This window comes from Pan troglodytes, chromosome 18, assembly GCF_028858775.2.
Source record: "Pan troglodytes isolate AG18354 chromosome 18, NHGRI_mPanTro3-v2.0_pri, whole genome shotgun sequence".
In the NCBI taxonomy this organism is placed as follows: domain Eukaryota; kingdom Metazoa; phylum Chordata; class Mammalia; order Primates; family Hominidae; genus Pan; species Pan troglodytes.
Genome location: NC_072416.2, coordinates 11,579,113 through 11,598,216, shown reverse-complemented (window position 1 = coordinate 11,598,216; position 19,104 = coordinate 11,579,113). Strand labels below are relative to the sequence as shown.

At 48.9% G+C, this 19,104-nt stretch overlaps 1 protein-coding gene across 2 annotated transcripts in view; it reads left to right on the top strand.

Moving 5' to 3' along the window:
- Positions 1-295: 295 nt before the first annotated feature.
- Positions 296-19,104, top strand: part of USP7 (ubiquitin specific peptidase 7) — a 69,368-nt gene continuing 50,559 nt past the window's right edge. Inside the window, exon 1 of one of the 2 annotated variants that reach the window (XM_024349753.3) lies at positions 296-991. In XM_024349753.3, the coding sequence (XP_024205521.1) occupies positions 913-991 (79 nt within the window). In that variant the 5' untranslated portion in view covers positions 296-912. Of the gene's footprint in view, positions 992-1,608; positions 1,724-19,104 lie in introns of those variants that run through there. The other variant, XM_016929384.3, reaches the window with a different exon arrangement.

The following is a 19,104-nucleotide window of genomic DNA, read 5'->3' as shown; positions in this document are numbered from 1 at the left end:
AGGATAGGAAGGATTCCGGATCACTCCCGCAGGGCTAAGTCACCGGGCGGCCTGCCTCGGCCCCCAGGGCCCGGGGGCAGGGAGCGCCGAGGGTCCGCCGCGGGGCTGCGGGGCAGGCGGTGCCGGGGCGCGGCGCTGCGGGGCAGGCGGGCCTCGGCGGCGGCGGCAGGCGGGTCGCTCCCTGCTCCGCCTCCCGTGCTCCGCCCTGCGCTCCCGCTCCGCCCTCCGGCTCGGCGCCCGCCCGCTTGCTCTCCTCGCTCGCTCGCTCGCTCGCTCCGCGGCCCCCCATGCGGATGTGACATTTCACGCCGCCGCCATTTTGAGAGCGAGCCGAGCCGAGCTGCCGGGCGCCGCGTCCGCTGCCGGAGCCCCGACGACGACGCCGAGGAGGCGGAGGCCGCGGCTCTCGGAACGCGGCCGGCCCGTCGCCCGCCCGCTCCGCCGCTCCCGCCGGCCCCAGGGCCCGCAGGCCCGCCGCGGCCGGCCAGGCCTCCCGTCCGCCGCGCCCGGCCCGAGGCGGGGCTGACTCCGCGGCCCCCGACCGGCCGCCCTCCGCCCCCGGCCGGCCCGCGGCCCCGCAGCCCCGGCCCCGGCGGCGGGAGGCGGGCCCCGCGGCGGCGGCGGCGGCGGCCGCAGCGAGCGACGAGGCCGCCCGGCCCGGCCCGCCGGCCGCCCGCCCGCCTCGGCGCCGAGATTGGGCGAATCGCGAGCAAGTACGTGCGCGTCTCCCTGCCGCCGCCGCCGCCCGCCGCGGGCCGCCCCGGGGCCGCCGTCGCCGACGACGCGCGGGAGGAGGAGGAGGAGGCCGCCCCGCCGCCGCCGCCGCCGCCGCCGCCCCGGCTCGCCGCCGCCCGCCCGCCGGGCTCGCAGCCCCGGCCCCCGGCCGCAGGCGAGGCCCAGGCCGCGGCCGACATGAACCACCAGCAGCAGCAGCAGCAGCAGAAAGCGGGCGAGCAGCAGTTGAGCGAGCCCGAGGACATGGAGATGGAAGGTGAGGCCCGAGGGCCGGCCGCGGCGGGGCCGGGGGGCGCCTTTCATTGTGGCCGGGGGAGCCGCGGGAGCCACGCGAGGGGCTCGCCATCTTTAACCAGGCCCCGGGCGGCCGCCGGGCCTCGGCCTGGCCTCCCGGCCCCGGCCCGGCGAGGCTGCAAAGTCATGCCGGGTCCGCGGGCGAGGGGCGGCCGCCGGGACCCCGGCCCCGTGCATTGTCCCGACCTCGCGTCCGCCGGGCCTCCCCGGCACAAAGCGCCCGGAGTTGTAAATTCGAGCGCTCAGGCAGCGGAGGGACGGAGGTGTTTTCTCACCCAGGTTGGGAGGCGGACTCCGGGGACCGTCCCCGTTCTGGGGCGTCCGGTTGGATCTGGTGTGGCTGGGGAATTCCTGATCTCCCCGGGCGCGGGTCTCGCCCGCACCTGCTCCGGTGCGCTCCCCCGGAGGGCGCGCCGTGGCTCGGAAGCGCTCTTCCAAATCACTTTCTAACAGCACTGCCTAGCGTCGGGCTTACGTTCGAAAACACCTGCAAGGAACGCAGATGTTGTCAGGTTTTGGACTGGCCCAGAGTTCTGACCCGGGCGCTGTTGGTTTCCGAATCCACCTGTTTTTCGGGGAGTTCGTACCTGGCAGTGTGTGGTGCAGCCAGCATCCGGCCAGGTGTGCGCTTGCAACCGTGCGAAAGCCCCGCCGCACATGGCTGCCTGCATCAGAATCAAACCTGACTCGAAAGGTAACTCGGTTTTCTGCCGATGTGGCAGTAATTTTCCAAGGCACTGTAGTTTGAGGTATAGAGTCTTGGTTATAAAGGTTGGATGTAAAGACACTGTAAAGAGAAGGGTGTTGGATTTACGGAGTTGGTCATTGGAAGGCACTTTTTCTCACGACCCATTTCACTGAAACAAAGCAAAGTCCAAATGGTCTTTAAAAAGTTTTCTTACCTACGTGACGAGTTCAGGCTGTCGGGAGTCAAATGGAGGCCACCTGAATGGAAAGGGCGTGGAATGCTTTAGTTTTGCTTTTAGCAAGGGATCTTGGGTTGCCTCAATGAATGAAGCTCCAGGGGAGCTCAGGAAAAGCAGTATTTGTCCTGTGCGGTGGTTCCAAGTGTGGGGCGCTGCACATCGGTTGGTGGGAACACTTAAGCGTGACTGGTGTTCACCTCTGAATAGAATAACTTACTTCCAGTAATTGGATAGTCACTGAAAAAATGTCTGGCCAGGTTGCAAATGGCATAGTGGCTGGGATTCTGCAGTAGGCACTCCCCAGTGGTATTTATCAATGGCAGTAATGGGGGACAGAAGAGCGGAGTCCACGCCAAGGACTGGGTTATCTGTTTCACTTGGCCCCAGCAAAGCAGCAACTAAGAGCGCCTGGTATGTGTGATTAAACCAAATAGCTGAAAAGAAGTACTTTACTGAGGGAATTTTGTGTATTCCTTTTGTGCTGTATTTTGCAGCCCATCTAAAACATAAAAGAGGGTTGCTTTTCAGTTTCCTTTTCAGATGGTACCCGGTCAAGACAAATATCCAATAACACGAGCATATGGATTTCCCGTGACATTGTCCTACCGCTTTCCAGGTGTTTTTGGACACTAGTGAGAATTAATAAACAGACATTACTGCAGAGCATGTGTGTTACAGACCTGTATCTTTGGGAAAATGACCAGGTCCACAAATTTCAAGGTCTTTGCTCCGCACCCCCCCTTTTTTTTTTTGACACGGAGTTTTGCTGTTGTTGCCCAGGCTGAGTGCAGTGGCGCGATCTCGGCTCACTACAACCTCCGTCTCCCGGGTTCAAGCGATTTTCCTGCCTCAGCCTCCCAAGTAGCTGGAATTACAGCCATGTGCAACCACGCCTGGCTACTTTTGTATTTTTGTTAGAGACGGGGTTTCTCCATGTTGGTCAGGCTGATGTCGAACTCCCGACCTCAGGTGATCTGCCCGCCTCGTCCTCCCAAACTGCTGAGATTACAGGTGTGAGCCACCGCGCCTGGCCGGTGTTTGCTTTTAAAAGACTAGAGGGTGTTGAATTTTTAGAAATTCATCAGTCTCCATGCACGTTTTCAAGGCTACTTTCTTTTCTCATAAAATGAAGCTTTATTTTCATATTACAGTTTGTATTGGAAAGGTAACCCCTAGGACAGTTAATCTGTAAATTTAGCAGAATCTCAAATTGGATGGCAGAGGTTTTAGTTACTAATGCTGATTCCTTAAACTTAAGAAACTCATTTCTTCTGACTGGGCCTCTGTTTCAATTTCATTATCCAGAAGGTCCCTTGTCTTGTAGTGAGCACATGAGGCTGTGGACAAATAATAGTGCCCTGTGAGTACCCACTGGTGTGTGGTTTAAAAAGCTACTTGTGTCTTAGGCCATCTATTTCAGCCTTCCCAATCCTGAAATGTGGTGCTAGCCTTACGATTGGAATGTGACTTAGGACCGAAAGAGTGAGAGAACACTTCTGTTAAAAAGCCAGAAGGGTAGAATTTAGTGGACTCTGGTTGGCTTCATGGACCAGGCTGTGAGTGGGGTCCTGGTCAGAGCTAGAGACTTGGCACCTGTTTAGTGTCTGCCTCGGTTCCTAACGAACTAGCAGCTGGAAACTGTCAGGGTCTGAACAGCTTGAGGAAGGGAAGGCTTTGTAAACCTGGAGCATCCTGCCTGCACCTCCTGGGCAGAGTGGTTTCGAAGGAGCCTGGGAGACTGTTTCGTTTGGTTGTTTTTTCTCTATCAATAGGTTAGTGTGAGTTTGCTCTCCGGCCTCACATTCTTGGGGTTGCATTTGCTTTTGAGTGAACTCTGCACAGCCCTTGTATATTCACTGGAAAACAGCAGTGCTCTGGAATAGTTATTTTTGAAATGCCCTGAGCAGTTAGGAAAGTGATGAAGGGTGAAGTGCGGAGAGGGAAGAGGTGAGGGGCCTGATGCAGTTTGCTGGGGTTGCAACCACACACTCCCTGTAAGGCCTGAAGCAGCCAGTTGCATGTTTCTAGTTGGAAGGCAGATAGAGCTGTGGAGGTGGTGGCATGATTAGGTCTGGCTGGGAATAAGGTTGCTTGGCAGTGTATTATTTATTCGCTAACTTTGGTGGCCATGGAGGTCTAGGGGCTGAAGGACTGACTTGCATGGGTCTCTGCCCTCTGAATACTCAGATGGTCGGTGTAGACGCTATTGAATCAACAGGAAGTTATCAAGAGGCCTTGCTTCTGCATACAAACTGTTTTTTTCCCTGGTGTGGTTCTTCTGCCCAAGTGAGCAGTCTCTGTTTCAGTGTCGGCTCTGAGACGAATGGGATAGATGTTAGACTTTTGTATGACACTTAGACTGCTGCTATTAGGAGCAAATTAATGGGTCAGCTGCAGCTTCTGATCTAGGCTTCTGTGTTTTTTGTTACGGGGGTGGTGGTGGGTTTCTTCCAAACTTGTGCAGTTACTTTTCTGCTGAAGCATGTTTGGGAGTAGAATGTGAGTTCTCTTGAACACACCCAGCCAGATAAACTTGTGCTGTTGTGATTATAACTAATAGAAGATTCTTTCAAATAGCACTGTAACAAGACAAAAGTCAAATAATTCGAGAGTGTTGATTTTCCTTACATTGGCTTATGTTGCTAAGATAATTCTTTGCAAAGTTACAAAATGAACATCAGCTCAGAGAACCCAGTAGAGAGAAATTAGGCCAAACCTAGCATCTCACTCTGATGTGAGCATGTCAGGTTTTAATGATTCAAAGCGATTCCCCAGGCTCCAGCTCTCCTGATTCTTTCAGGCTGCTGATATCCTCATTATTAATTTTTTCTCTGTAATGAAATGATCGATACTAGCAAATATAGGAAGAAGGTATCCTTTTTTTTTGAATTAGTGTTTTGGAAAAGGAGAAAGAGGTCATTAAGTTAAAATTCATGGTGTAACAGACTGTGGTGACTAAGGCAGTCTAGATTTAGAGCCATGCCTGGGTTTGAATCTGGGTTTTGCCATTTAATTGCTGTGGGACCTAATGCACATTGCTTAAGCTCTTGGTTCCTCAGTTTCTCCATCCCTTAAAGGAGGTCATTCATGCCCGTCAAGGTTGTTGTGAGACTGGAATCGCCAGGCACATCTAAAGTGCCTGGCATGGAATTTGGAGCATAGGAGATGTTCAGCACATGGTGTTGCCTTGGTGGTAGGGCTTTTGCAGCCAAGAAAATGTGACACTATGTTAGAAGTAAAGTGGGGCACACACCACAGGTGGGGCCATTGAAGATGGGTGCTATGCAGAAAGGGCCCACAGTAACCATATCCGATGTGGATTAGGAAGAAGCCATCCGGCCTCTGCCTAAGCAATGCTATTCTTGAAATCTTGGGCTTGATGTGCTTGAATAGGGATTTTAATATTAAAAGTGTAATATTTTGAGAATGATTCACTGTATGATAAAAGTCAAGTGGATTTGGTGCCATGCGCCACTGATGCTGTAGTCAGCCTGGTGGCCTTCTGATGATTCTTGCATGAGTGCTAGAGCTCCCTGCAATGAGTGTGGGGAAGTGGAGCACTAGATAGTGGCAGGAAACCAGGTCCCTGAGTGTCCAGACGTTGGGAGTCGGCTTTGAACTCTGCTGTCTCTATCCCACATCCTGTTGCCAGGCCCGTTTGGCTGTCTCAGACATTCCCTGAAAGCAGGCCCTTGCTGCCTCATGCTGGAACTGTGGTGGTAGCCTCCCTCTTGGTCCTGCTTCCAGCCTGCCTGACCCCACACTTTATGAAAGCTGCTGCCCACAGGACTTCTGTCCGTCACTGCCTTGCTGAAAAGGACTCGGTGTCCTGCCTTCTCTACAGGAAGTCGCACAGCCGCAGCCTTAGGATGGCCCCAGCCTCCTTGGTGCTGCCGGTTCCCAGCACACATGCACTTGCGTGGGCACAAACAGGACAGATACCCCAGGAAAGTGGTTCAGAATCCCTCCCGGGGCCACCTTTCCCCTAAGCCTTTCTAGTCGCCTCTCCCTGTTGGCTTGCATAAGACCCATGCACTTTTTGCCGCACCTGCTACTGTGCCGGTGGGATGGGCACTGGGGTGCCTCTTCTACACCGTTGGCTTGTTTGCTCTGAAGGTGACCATCTCAGTTTCCTTTTTTGTTAAATTTATTTGTGGGAGATGCTCATTCAGGAAACACTTTTTTCAGTGTACTCTGAGAATAAACAGTAATGCAGGAGATGGCTGGCTGGCAAGTGGCTCTGAGAAAGAGACGCTGAAGCCATAAAGCGGTATTGCTTTGATAGGTGCTCATTCAGTTTTATTGCTTTTAACGTTAATGTAATGGTGTTTTTTTGATCCTTTTGGAAGTAAAAGCCCGTTTTTCAGACAAAGACATTGATAGACTTTCATAAATAACTGAAAATTTCTTTTCGGTATTTTGTAAAGTCTATTTTTGTTATCGTTTTTGTGTTTTTAAATTTTTTTGTTTTTTTTTTTTTAATTTAAGAGACAGGGTCTTGCTCTGTTGCTCTGGCTGTAGTGCAGTGGGCGATCATAGCTCACTGCAGCCTTAAACTTCCGGGCTCAGGTGATCCTCCCACCTCAGCCTTCCAAGTAGCTGGGACCACAGGGTCAGGGTGACCACATTTGGCTAATTTTTTTTTTTTTTTTAATTTTAAGTTTTGTAGAGATGGGGTCTTGCTATGTTCAGGCTGGTGTGGAATTCCTGGTCTCAAGCAATCCTCCTGCCTGAACCTCTCAAAGCACTGGGATTATAGGTGTGAGCTACCTCACCCAGCCCGTTTATGGTTTTTTGCATGAGTAACAAATAGCGTGGATATCCTGCTTGATTTCCAAGGCAAAGAAATTTTATCCTGGAGAACAAGAGTTGTAACAACATATTTCTTGCCATGTACCATGACAGAGTTAGATGTTAAATGTCACCTACTTTAGAAATTACTTGTTCTGAACTAATTTGGACTTAAGAAAGTTGGAGGAAGCAGGGTTTTAAGTGTCATGCGTAGGCAAGAAAGTCAGTTATGCCATTTTTCTAGTAAGTTAACACATGCCTCAGCTAATGAGAAGTCAGATGTGTTGAAATTTTTGAAGAGAAGCAGGTCTACTTCTGAGGGTAGGTAATTTTAACTTTTTATTTGGAAGTTGGAAACAGTAATTAGTACGTTTCTTGTATGGGGAAATACACCAACCTGAGCCAGAGCAGGGATGCTTCCAGAATTCAGTGATGACGCTCCTGAGACAGAGGCTGGCAAGAACCCAGCATAGGATGGGCAGAGGGGCGTCTGGGAGAAGGCACCCTGAGAGATAGCGTCGACTTGTCTGTGTTGTGCTGCCCAGAGGGGCTGGGCATGGCTGAGGCTGCGCTGAGAGTCCTCGTGGATAATGGGGCACTGCCTGCGGGGGGCTGGGCTCTTACTATCCTGTGCCTGTGGCTGTGTAAAGCAAATTCAGTGTTTTTTGTTGTTGTTGTTGTTGTTGTTGTTTTTAAATACGAAGTCTTAATTCGTTACCCAGGCTGGAGTGCAGTGGGACGATCTCGGCTCACTGCAACCTCTGACCCCTGGGTTTAAGGCATACTCCTGCCTCAGCCTCCCGAGTAGCTGGACTACAGGCACACGCTACCATGCCCGGCTAATTTTTATATTTTAGTAGAGATGGCGTTTCACCATGTTGCCCAGGATAGTCTTGACCTCCTGAGCTCAGGCAGTCTGCCTGCCTCCGTCTCCCAAAGTGTTGGGATTACAGGTGTGGGCCACTGCGCCTGGCCCAAATTCAGTTCTTAGCATGCCCCTTGAGGGGTGGAGACACTGTTGTGAGGTCACAGCTGTTCATAGTTGCAGAAATGCCCGTGTGTCCTTGGAAAGAGCCCATGTTATCTGCCAGGAGCTTTAACTTCATGAATGTTTGAAACCTGGGAGCGAGCGTTGTGACCCATTCTCAAGGTGGTGATCATTCTCTTTGGGTCATTGAGAATCTAAAAACTATTTAGAAGGAAGGAGGCTCCCTTGTGAAACCAGGACAGGTCATGTGATTTTCCTGCCTGCCATAGAAGATTAAAAAATCCAGGCCCCTCTGTTTTGATTACATGCCAGTAACTAAGGTTTCCTGACATCCCGATATTGGGAGGACAGTGTCCTGTGTTACGTACTAACCTCCAGCTCTCGCAATAAGTTGTTAAACTGGCATCTGGTTTGGAAAGTGTGCTGTGTGAGTTTGGTAGGGTGACTTGTATTGCGGAACATGGTCACATCATCCCAGGGTGGGGCTGCAAGTGTCTGGGTGGTAATCTAACTTCTGGCTGTCTCTCTTGCCACCCCATTCACAGTACTTCAGAAAAAGTTGAGAGGTGTGTTTCCAAGGGACACCATGTGGCATTGCTCTGAATGTGTAGGCTGAGCAAACCTTTCTACTCCACAGCCTCTTAAAAAAGCTGTAAGCCATTGACCTCAAGTTGCAAGCACATTTCATCAATAAGACTTTGGGGAATAAATTATATTTCATGACTCTTAATTGACCCTGTGCAATGTTTTTTTTTTTTTTTTTTTTGAGACGGAATCGTGCTCTGTTGCCAGGCTGGAGTGCAGTGGTGTGATCTCGGCTCACTGCAACCTCCTCCTCCCAGGTTCAAGCGATTCCCCTGCCTCAGCCTCCCAAGTAGCCAGGACTACAGGGGCGCGCCGCCACGCCCGGCTAATTTTTTGTATTTTAGTAGAGACAGGGTTTCCCCATGTTGGCCAGGCCTGACCTCATGATCTGCCCGCCTCGGCCTCCCAAAGTGCTGGGATTACAGGTGTGAGCCACTGCGCCTGGCCATGCAATTGCTATTTTAAAACAAGCTTGTGAGCCTGGGCATGGTGGCTTATGCCTGTAATCCCAGCACTTTGGGAGGCCGAGGTTGGGAGGATCACTTGAACCTTGGAGGTCGAGGCCACAGTGAGCCAAGATTGCATCACTGCACTCTAGCCTGGGGTGAGACACTGGCCCCAATACTGTCCATCATGTAGAAATGAAATGCAAACAGATTAATAAGAAGTAAAAAAACCAGCCATACGGAAAGAGAAACCCAAGTTTATTAAATACAACAAATGTAAAATTACATTTCAGCGGTTATTCTTAGAACAAGCATACGTGGGAAGAAATAAAAGAATTGCAGAAACTGCAGATTCATAGAAAGTGGGTATAGGTGATTAATAGAGTGACTGGTCCACACACCACTGTCATTCATCTCGTGGTAGCTGAGCAGAATGTTGTGTGAAACAGCAATTGCTGTTACTGTTTTTTTATTTTATTTTTATTTTTTGAGATGGAGTCTCGCTCTGTTGTCAGGGTGGAGTGCAGTGGCACGATCTTGGCTCACTGCAACCTCTGCCTCCTGGGTTCACACCATTCTCCCGCCTCAGCCTCCTGAGTAGCTGGGACTACAGGTGCCCCTCACCGCACCAGCTAATTTTTTTGTATCTTTAGTAGAGGCGGGGTTTCACCATGGATGGTCTCGATCTCCTGACCTCGTGATCCACCCACCTCAGCCCCCCAAAGTGCTGGGATTACAGGTGTGAGCCCACCTTGCCCGGCCTGCAATTGCTGTTATTAAACTACGAAAACCTCAAATGAATACATACCTTCGTATTTAGTTAGTAAAGTTTTTGGCAAGTCTTCATCTCTGTAGAAAGCTTCCAGAATACATCCTATAAACTTAAGGCTAAATTGTCTTCCATTGCAAAAAATAGATTGTGGATTTGACTTTTTGAGTTACGGTTAACAGGGTAATCCTAAAATCTCACAAGCTGTATTGTGGTCCCATTGCCCATGACCCGAATGCAGTCACGCCTCATATGATGAGTTTGAGAACACGCGAGCTACCTCATGCTCTGTTTAGAGAGATGAGCGAGCCCACTGAACACGTTTGGATGTTGCAGCAGAGTCAGATTTCTTAAGGTATCTAAGGCTCAATCTCCATTTCCTTTAGGTTCCCAGGGGCACCTGTTCAAAGCCTCTGCTTCCAGTGGCACTGCATGGGGCACGTGTCTTCTCCCCAGCCCCCGTTTCTTACTGTCTTGGTTTCCCCTTGGATCGTACCTCAGACTTTACTTAGTGGCAGCAGGAGTGTCCTTGGTGTCCTGTAGTGTCCACAGAGGCTGGTGTAGGCTTTCATTCATCAAACATCTGCTGACTGGCAGGAACAGGTCTGGCTGCTGGGTTATGGTCCCAGCTCTGCCCTGGATGGGACTGCCTCAGAAAGTGAAGGAGCCCTGAACACGTGTGCAGGGGAGGGCTTCGGCAAAGCAGCTGTGGCATAGGAGAGACAGGACTGGCTTACCGCAGGGAGGGGGAGCCTCAGGTGAGGCCTCACAGAGAAGGCGACACAGCTGAGTGTGAAAAGAGGCGGTGAGGCCAGGCATAGTGGCTCACACCTGTAATCCCAGCATTTCGGGAGGCCAAGGCGACGGATTACGAGGTCAGGGGTTCAAGACCAGCCTGACCAACGTGGTGAAACCCCATCTCTACTAAAAATACAAAAAATAGCCTGGCATGGTGACACGCCACTGTAATCCCAGCTACTTGGGAGGCCGAGGCAGGAGAATCGCTTGAACCCAGGAAGCGGAGGTTACAGTGAGCCGAGATTGCGCCAATGCACTCCAGCCTGGGCGACAACAAGAATGAGACTCCGTCTTAAAAAAAAAAAAAAGCGAGTGTGGTCACAGGCGGGAGGGGTGGAATAGCAGGATGAGTTTGGGAACTGCCAGACTCTGTGACTAGAGGTTTAGGGTCTGTGGTTTGCAGAATGATGCTCCCATCCCCGGAAAGTTGTCCATGTCCTAATCGCTGAAACCTGCAAATGTTACGTTACATGGCAAAGGGATTTTGCAGACCTTATTGAATTCAGGATCCCTAGTGAGGAGGTGGGCCTGCATGCCCCAGGTGGGCCTAGTGTACTCATAGTCATCAGTGCCAGAGTGAGGGGACCTGAGAAGACAGGTGCAAGGGGGAGCCCAGGAATGGGGTGGCTCTAGGACCCGGAAGCGGCAGGGAAACATTTCCCCCTAGAACCTCCAGAAGGAATGCGGCCCTGCTGGCACCTTGGTTTTAGCCCAGTGAGACCCATTTCAGACTTCTGACCTTCAGAGCTGTGAAAGAACAAGGTGTGTCAACTTACCTGGGTCACCCAGAGCAAGTGGCAGAGCTGGGATTCGAACACATGTGGTCCGGCTTCACCATAGCCAGTAAGTGCTATTGGTCATAAAGTAGTGGTTACTGAATTTTAATTAATTAATAATTAAATTTTAATTATTATTTTTTTGGAGACAGGCTCTCCCTCGTGCCCAGGCTGGAATTCAGTGGCGCAATCACCATTAACTATAGCCTCAAACTCCTGGGGCTCAGGAGTCCTCCCACCTCAGCCTCCCTAGTGACTGGGACTACAGGCAAACCACCCCCGGCCATTTTTTTTTTCTTTTTTGTATAGACGGGGGTCTACTTTTTTATTTAAACACCCTCCTGCTTTCATCCATTTTCCTACCTCACCACCCCAAAAGTCGTGAACTGCAGTTGGGCTTCCCAGTCTGAAGGTTGTGGTGTGGTTCCCCACATGCTTTGAATATAGAAAGTAGCCCACTGCCTGAATAGTCCAGGGCCACTGATACACTGCAGGTGGCATTTGGTGGCATAAAAAGAGATGAAGCAAAATAACGCACGTTGGTAGATTGCTTCCTTTGTGAATCAGGTGTTCAGTAACAAGTTTTAATGAGATCCTGAGCTGAATGAATCATTCCTAAAGCAAACCATGCTGGGCTGTATGTATCTGAGTGTATGGAGAGATTTAAATGTGAAAAGGCCTGAGTCTTGTCTGCGAGGGCTCAGGGTGCAGGTGCACAGCGTCTCAGCATGTACCCAGGTCTCTAGATGTACAGAGTTAGATATTACAGCATTTTAGACCTAAGTATAGCCTCATGCGCTCAGGTCCTCAGTCATCCTCATGCCCACAAGCCCTCTGCATTTACAGATGAGCAAATAGGATATCCAGGGGCTCTCTCCAAGCCTGCAGAGCTCATCACATGAATCCGGCTGGCTCAGGGCCAGGTGGGTGAGCCTCCTGCTCCCCGGGCTGTGTTCCCTGTGGAGCCTTGGCCAGTTGGGGTGGTGTCCTTCCTGTTGCCTAAATCACCTAGTTTCTTTAAGATGACAGCTTTCACAAGGTGGAAGGAAAACTGGGTCAGGGCTACCAGAGGCTCAGGATTCCTTATCTGAGCAGAGGTTGAAGGAAATTAGGTGACTTAAGAGGCCAGTCTCCTTGCTTCATTAACTTGTAGCTGGCTGTGTGGTATTTATTGTTTTTGTGGCATATTTTGAATATTTTCCACGTGGGCATCTTTCCCTGACAGATTTTAAAGATTAAATATATATATGATGTACGTCTTCATAGGCAACTTTGGAAACAATATTTAGTTTGTAAAGTGACTGTAGCAGTCAAACAGTGGCAAGCCTACAGTTTTAAATACAGAAATCCTTACTTGGTTTGACTTTAAGTCTTGCCTGTTAAGTCACTGATCGAAGAAAGTAGAAATAAACATGGCTTTTTTATCTTAGTTTTCTGCGTGTCGCTGCTGCTCACACAATGCACAAGAGCTGTGAATTCTTGGGACGTTGCATCAGATCAGTTTTTTCAGTCCCTGCACAGATATTAGCTTGAATGGTTACTTAACTGGTCACCAGTTGTACATGAGGTTCTCTTGGGAAAAATAAGACAGGAGGCCCAAGTTCTGGCCCCATTGAACTTGGTCAGGAGTGACTGTGTGCGCAGAAACAAGTGACAAATAGTGCCCGCTCAGATCACTGTCGTGCGCTGGTCAGTGCCTGGGGAAGACATGCATGTAAGCCAGGTGACCCTTGGGTCCCTCGCCAGTGGGATGTGGCCCTGCGGGTGACTGGTTGAGCTTCAGGATGCAGGGCAGCCAGGCACATACAGCTTCTGAATCTTGGACAATTAGCAGTGCCATGTTCGTGGCAGACAGGGCTGGGTTGGTAACTGAGACTGTTGTCTCTGTCAGCGCCCAGTCCTGTGGGAAATGTGCTGCTGAAAGCTCTGTCCCAGCCCAAGTGATCAAAGTCTTCAGTGTTCTCAAGTTGGGGTTAATTGCCTTGGGGTAAGGGGTCTGGAGAGGAAGAATTAGCACCACACATCTGCATTTACTCTTAATGATCAGTATTTCCTTTGGAAATCAGAAGCTGTTATTTAAAATATAATTGTTTTTTGATGAAATTAAAGGGCTTTTATTTTTCTTAAAATACTGTTTTAATCTTGAGTGTTTATCAGAGAGCACTGGGTCCCATCTTTTTTTTTAGAGCAGAAAATGTCTGTTGTGTCTTCTACTCTGCAAGTCTAGAAACCAAGGCTCTGAGTGATAAAATTATTTCTAGACCTTCGCTGTCCACTGTGGCAGCCACTAGCCACATGTGGTTGATTAAATTAAATACATAAATATTTGGTCTTTTGGTCTCCATGGCCATATTTCATGTGCTCAATAAGTACATGTGGCTATTTAAATAAAATTAAATTGAATAAGATTAATAATATCAATTCCTCTGTCACAACAGCCATGTTTCAAGCGCTCAGTTGCCACATGTCGCTCCTGGCTTCTGTGGTTGGTGGGACAGCACTGCTGTTTAGACAGAGCCTGTGAATGGGGGTTTTCCTTTGCTATTCTAGGGGATAGCAACCGTTAGACCTCCTTGACCAGTATGGTTTAGAATATGGAAAGCCAAGCATTTTCATGTAATAACTTCTTAGAAGGAGCTTCCCCAAGCTCAGCTTAGGGCATACTTGCTGGTAATCACTGCTTCAGGCCCCGGGGGCTTGGAGGGGAAGCAGAGATGAAGTGATAAGGTGTCTCTGCCTAAGGAAAGCCAGCATGGGTTCAGATAGGTCATATGAGCAAATAATGAGGGCAGAAGGTGATGAATGCCCAGAGGTGAGCAGATAGGGGCCTGGAAATTGAAGAACAAGATTGCACTCTGAGAGAAGGAAGGCATGGTGAAGAGGTGGTGTTGTTGTGGGCCTTAAAGTAGGGTTAGGACTTGAGCTCGGGGAATTGGAGGTAAGGATGGCAGCGGCAAGGCTGCTGGGCGGATGAAAATAGAAGCACCGGCTGTCCTGGGTATGTCCATTGTATTGGAATTGCCGTGTTGTGTTGTGTTACTTTGCTTTTCTTCTCCACTAGACTTTGAGGTTGTAAAGTTCAGGGACTGTGCCCCAGGCATTTTCAATGCCTCGAACAGTGGTTTCTCCCTACATAGTACCCAATAATCAATTGCATTGAATTTTTATGTCTCAGTTTCAATCCCAGTGGAACATGCCACGATGTTAAATGCCAGTTAACCTTAATTTTACCTGGTTTGGTAACAGTTGTAAAGGATTAGATTTGCATCTGTGCTTTTTGATAAAATTCGCTAACAGTCATGATTTTTAAAATAACTTCATTGAGAGATAATTCACATACCACAATTCACCCATTTAAAGTGGGTTCAGTGGTTTTTAGTATTCACAATTGTGTGACTATCAGCATTCAATTCGAGCACATTTTCATCACCACAAAAGGAAATCCTGTACCCATTAGCAGTCACCACTAATCTATGGATTTGCCTATTCTAGACATTTCATAGACTGTGTAAGCTTTTTTTTTCCCCATTTGGGAGACAAGATCTTGTCACCCAGGCTGGAGTGCCGTGGTTTGATCATAGCTCACTGCAGCCTTAAGCTCCTGGGCCAAAGCCATCCTCTCCCATCAGCCTCCCGAGTAGCTGGAACTGCAGGCACACGCCACCACGCCTGGCTAAGTTTTGTATTTTTTTTTCTAGAGACGGGGTTTCGCTGTGTTGTCCTTGCTTGTTTTTGGCTGCTTTTACTTAGCTTAATATCCTCAAGGTTCATCTACATCGTAGCCAGTAGTCGTTCCCTTTTCTTGCAGACTAATATTCCATCGTGTGGAACTTCACCATGATTTAGCAAAGAGATGTGCAGGTTCTTAGGATTGTGTCATCTGTGATAGGCTTTAGTCAGTATTTTTAAAGGGATTTGAACTTTTTTTGCGGTTAGGAATATGCTTCACTTACTAAGTTGAGTTAACTGGGGGCCAGGTGTGGCAGCTGATACCTATAATCCCAGCACTTTGGGAGGCCGAGGCCGGTGGATAGCTTGAGCCCAGGGGTTTGAGATCAGCCTGGGCAACATGGTGAAAACTCGTCTCTACAAAAAAATGCCAAAAATTAGTCAGCCATGGTGGCGTGTGCTTGTAGTTCCAGCTACTCTGGAGGCTGAAGTGGGAGGATTGCTTGAACCCAGGAAGTTGAGGCTGCAGTGAGCTGAGATGGTGCCACTCATTCTCCAGCCTGGGCTGGTGGGAGGGAGGAATCAAGGTCAGTTGAGGGTTCCATCAGGGGAGCGGAACTGTGGGAAAGGGATGCAGGGATTTATTAGTGGGATTTTACCGGCCACAGTGGTGGCAGCTCTATTAGCATCTGGGTCTGGTGCTAGAGCTGATTGACGTCTGCAGGGCATGCAGTCTTCGAGAGGTGGTGGGTGGGAGTGGGGAGCCAGGCAGTGCTGTGCTCCAAAGTGCCTGTCACCATGTCCAAGCCTCCAGGGCAGTAATGGAGCCTAAAGACCCTGGAGACAGAGAAATCCCCAGGCATAATGGCATGTGGCAGCTGCTTTACTCCCACCTTCCGAATTGCACACTGAGGGTCTCAAAAGTGGGAGCTGTGCAGGGAGGGGCATGGCATGCCCACCTAGCTGAGGCAGCGTGGCACAAACCCATCAGGCAGTCCCACATCTGGAATAGCTAAGCTTTTGATGGCAGGATCCTGTCGAAGTCCTAAAAGACTTCACCCCTTAAAGAGCTTTTGGTGGGTGGGTTATAGCTACTGTTATTTACCATATAGAAATTAAGGCCAACCTTAAATGTTTATTGATTGAAAAACAATAAGCGCACACCTGTAATCCCAGCATTTTGGGAGGCTGAAGCGGGTGGATCACTTGAGGCCGGAAGTTGGAGACGAGCCTGGGCAACATGGTGAAACCCAGTCTTTTCTAAAAATACAAAAATTAGCTGGGTGTGGTGGTGCATGTCTGTAGTCCAGCTAATCAGGAGGCTGATGTGGGTTAGTCGCTTGAACCTGGGAGGTGGAGGTTGCAGTGAGCCGAGATGGCACCACTGTACTTCAGCCTGGGTGATAGAGTGAGACCCTGTGTGTGTGTGTGTTGGGGGGGGAGTGCTGTGGAAAAACAATAAACCAGCACATGGTGATGTTGTATAAAAAATAATTATTTTCCAAAAGTGTGTTGAGAGGAATGGCATTGCTTTACATTTTTGTAAATTTCTTTATTGTCTGTTGTAACAGAAGACTTCTTACCTGCTTGTGCGTTCAGTCAGCTGCAGTGTAATTTTAATTAAAATATGAAAAAAACCCAATCTTACAGAGATATACTGAAAAAAACAGGAGGAATGCTTTAGTAGCCTTTTTGAATGATTGACTATTCTCTGATACTACAGCAAAGCAAAACAAGTGGTAACTTAATGAAGGTTAATTCACCCCGCCCTGTTACCTTAAGTTCCTCATGCACTTTCAGTGGATTTTTTCCAGTTGCATTTATTGGCCATTTGGAAAATATGGATTCATCAAGTTTTACAGGTCTGCTAAATGTTGATACATTTTATTATACAGTTATATTAAAAAGTTGAGTTTATATGCCCAGACATTGGCGTTGTTGGAAACAACGTTGTTGGAAACGCCTGCTGCTGTTTGCTCTGTAGGTGGAGCCTTCTGCGTGCTGGCAGTTGGTTGAGTGGTTGAGCGTGAGTGGCTGTGTGGAGGCCGCCTTTGCATCTGCTGGTGTGTGGGGCTGGGGTACAGGCCAGTGACCAGATTATTGGAGGTGTGCATTTGCCATGCCTGTATGCTCTTCAGAGTGTCAGTTCAGCTGTTCTGACTTTTTAGTTGAGTTTTGTCCAGCTGTTGAGTTTTGTGAACTGTTTATATATTTGAGATTTGAGTCTTTGTTAGAAACGCGATTTGCAGATATTTTCTGCTGGTCTGTAGCTCGTGTGTATTCTCTTAACAGCTTCTTTCTGGAGCATAAGTCTTTCTGGAGCACAGTTGATCAACAGTTTTTTTCTTTTTAGAGATGCGGTTTCACCATATTGGCCAGGCTGGTCTTGAACTCCTGGCCACAAGTAATCCTCTTGCCTCAGCCTCTCAAAGTGCTGGGATTACCGGCGTAAGCCACCGCCACCTGCTGTTTTTTTTGTTGTTGTGTTTTGTTTTTTTGAACCTTGCTTTTGGTATTATGTCCAAATATTTGCCCTACCCATCATGACAGTCCTGTGTTTTCTTACAGTCTTAGGGTTTTACATTTCATTGTGAGCTACCTTTTGTATAAGGTGTGAGGTTTAGGTTGAGAGTCTTGTGGGGGAGGGGCTGTAGAGTCCATTTGTTCCATGACTTTTGTTAGAGACTGTCTTTGTCCGTTGAATTGCTTTTGTACCTTTGTCAAAAATCAAATGGGATCTGTTTCTGGACTCTTCCATTCTCCCCTGTCTGTTCCTTTGCCAGCAGTGCTGTCTTGATTATGGAAGCTTCATAATCGGGCAATGTGATTTCTCAATCAGTGCTGTTGTTTTAATTTTTACTTTTTTTTTTGGAAGTGAGGTCTTGCTATGTTGCCCAGGCTGGTTTCTGACTCCTGGCCTCAAGCAGTCTTCTTGCCTTGGCTTCCTAAAGTGCTGGGATTATAGGGTATGAGCCACCACACCCAGTGGATCTGTGTTATTCAAAATTGTTTTACCTACTCAGTCTTTTATTGTTCCATATAAATATTAGAATCAGCTTGTCCATAGCTATTTAAAATCCTGCTTTTTAATTGGACTGTGTTTAAATGTATGGATTAATTTGGGGAGAACATCTTTACTGTGCTGTCTCCCACTCCATGGGCACGGTATGTCCCCAGTCTCAGTGATTTTACCTCTTATGAATGGCTAGCATTCACAGTACATCACTAGTGCACAGAAATGTTCAAGGTGTCTGTTGGTTTATAGGTCGAACTGTTCCCCAAGCCCCCACTACCCCGTGAACAAATAAAACAAGATTTCCTTTGCTACTCTCTGGACAACTAGTCTTCCCAGGAGCTTTTTGTTTGTTTGTTTGAGACAGCATCTTGCTGTGTTGCCCAAGCTGGAGTACAGTGGCATGGTCTTGGCTCACTGCAACCCCCATCTCCCAGGTACAAACGATTCTTGTGCCTCAGCCTCCCGAGTAGCTGGGATTACAGGTGTGCACCACCACACCTGGCTATTTTTTTTTTTTTGAAGATGGAATTTCGCTCTTGTTGCCCAGGCTGGAGTGCAATGGCAGGATCTCGGCTCACTACAACCTCCACCTCCTGAGTAGCTGAGATTACAGGCGCCCGCCACCACACCCAGCTAATTTCTGTATTTTTATTTAGTACAGATGGGGTTTCATCATCTTGGTCAGGCTGGTCTTGAACTCCTGACCTCAGGTCTTCCACCTGCCTTGGCCTCCCAAAGTGCTGGGATTACAGGCGTGAGCCACTGCGCCCGGTCCACCCGGCTAATTTTTGTATTTTTAGTAGAGGCGAGGTTTCGCCATATTGGCCAGGCTGATCTCGAACTCCTGACCTCATTCGATCTGCCCCCAACCTCAGCCTCCCAAGTGCTGGGATCACAGGCATGAGCCACCGTGTCCAGCCGCCAGGAACTTTTCAAAATACCTTTGACGCTAGTTTTTCAAAAGATCTGACAGCCCTTGAATTGCAGGTGTTCCATGAGAGTCTGAGTAGGTCCCCTCTAAAGGGGATTAAAACCTGAATGGTGGTCTGTGTCTCCGGTGGCCTAGAGTAGACTGGCAGCCTGTGACATGGTGCAAAAGAGAAAAAAATAGTTTTCTTTCTGTGCTAGGTTGTTCCCTTTTGTGGTTGTATTCAGATAAAGGAACCTGTTTGAAGTTGGTTATGTTTGACTATTTTTAAAGGACTTAAATTAGCACAACCAAGAGTTTGTATAAAAATCTCCTTTCTACCTCTGACCTCATCCCCAGTCCCCAAACTGGCTTGTCTTTTCAAATAATTTTTAGGGAAAAAC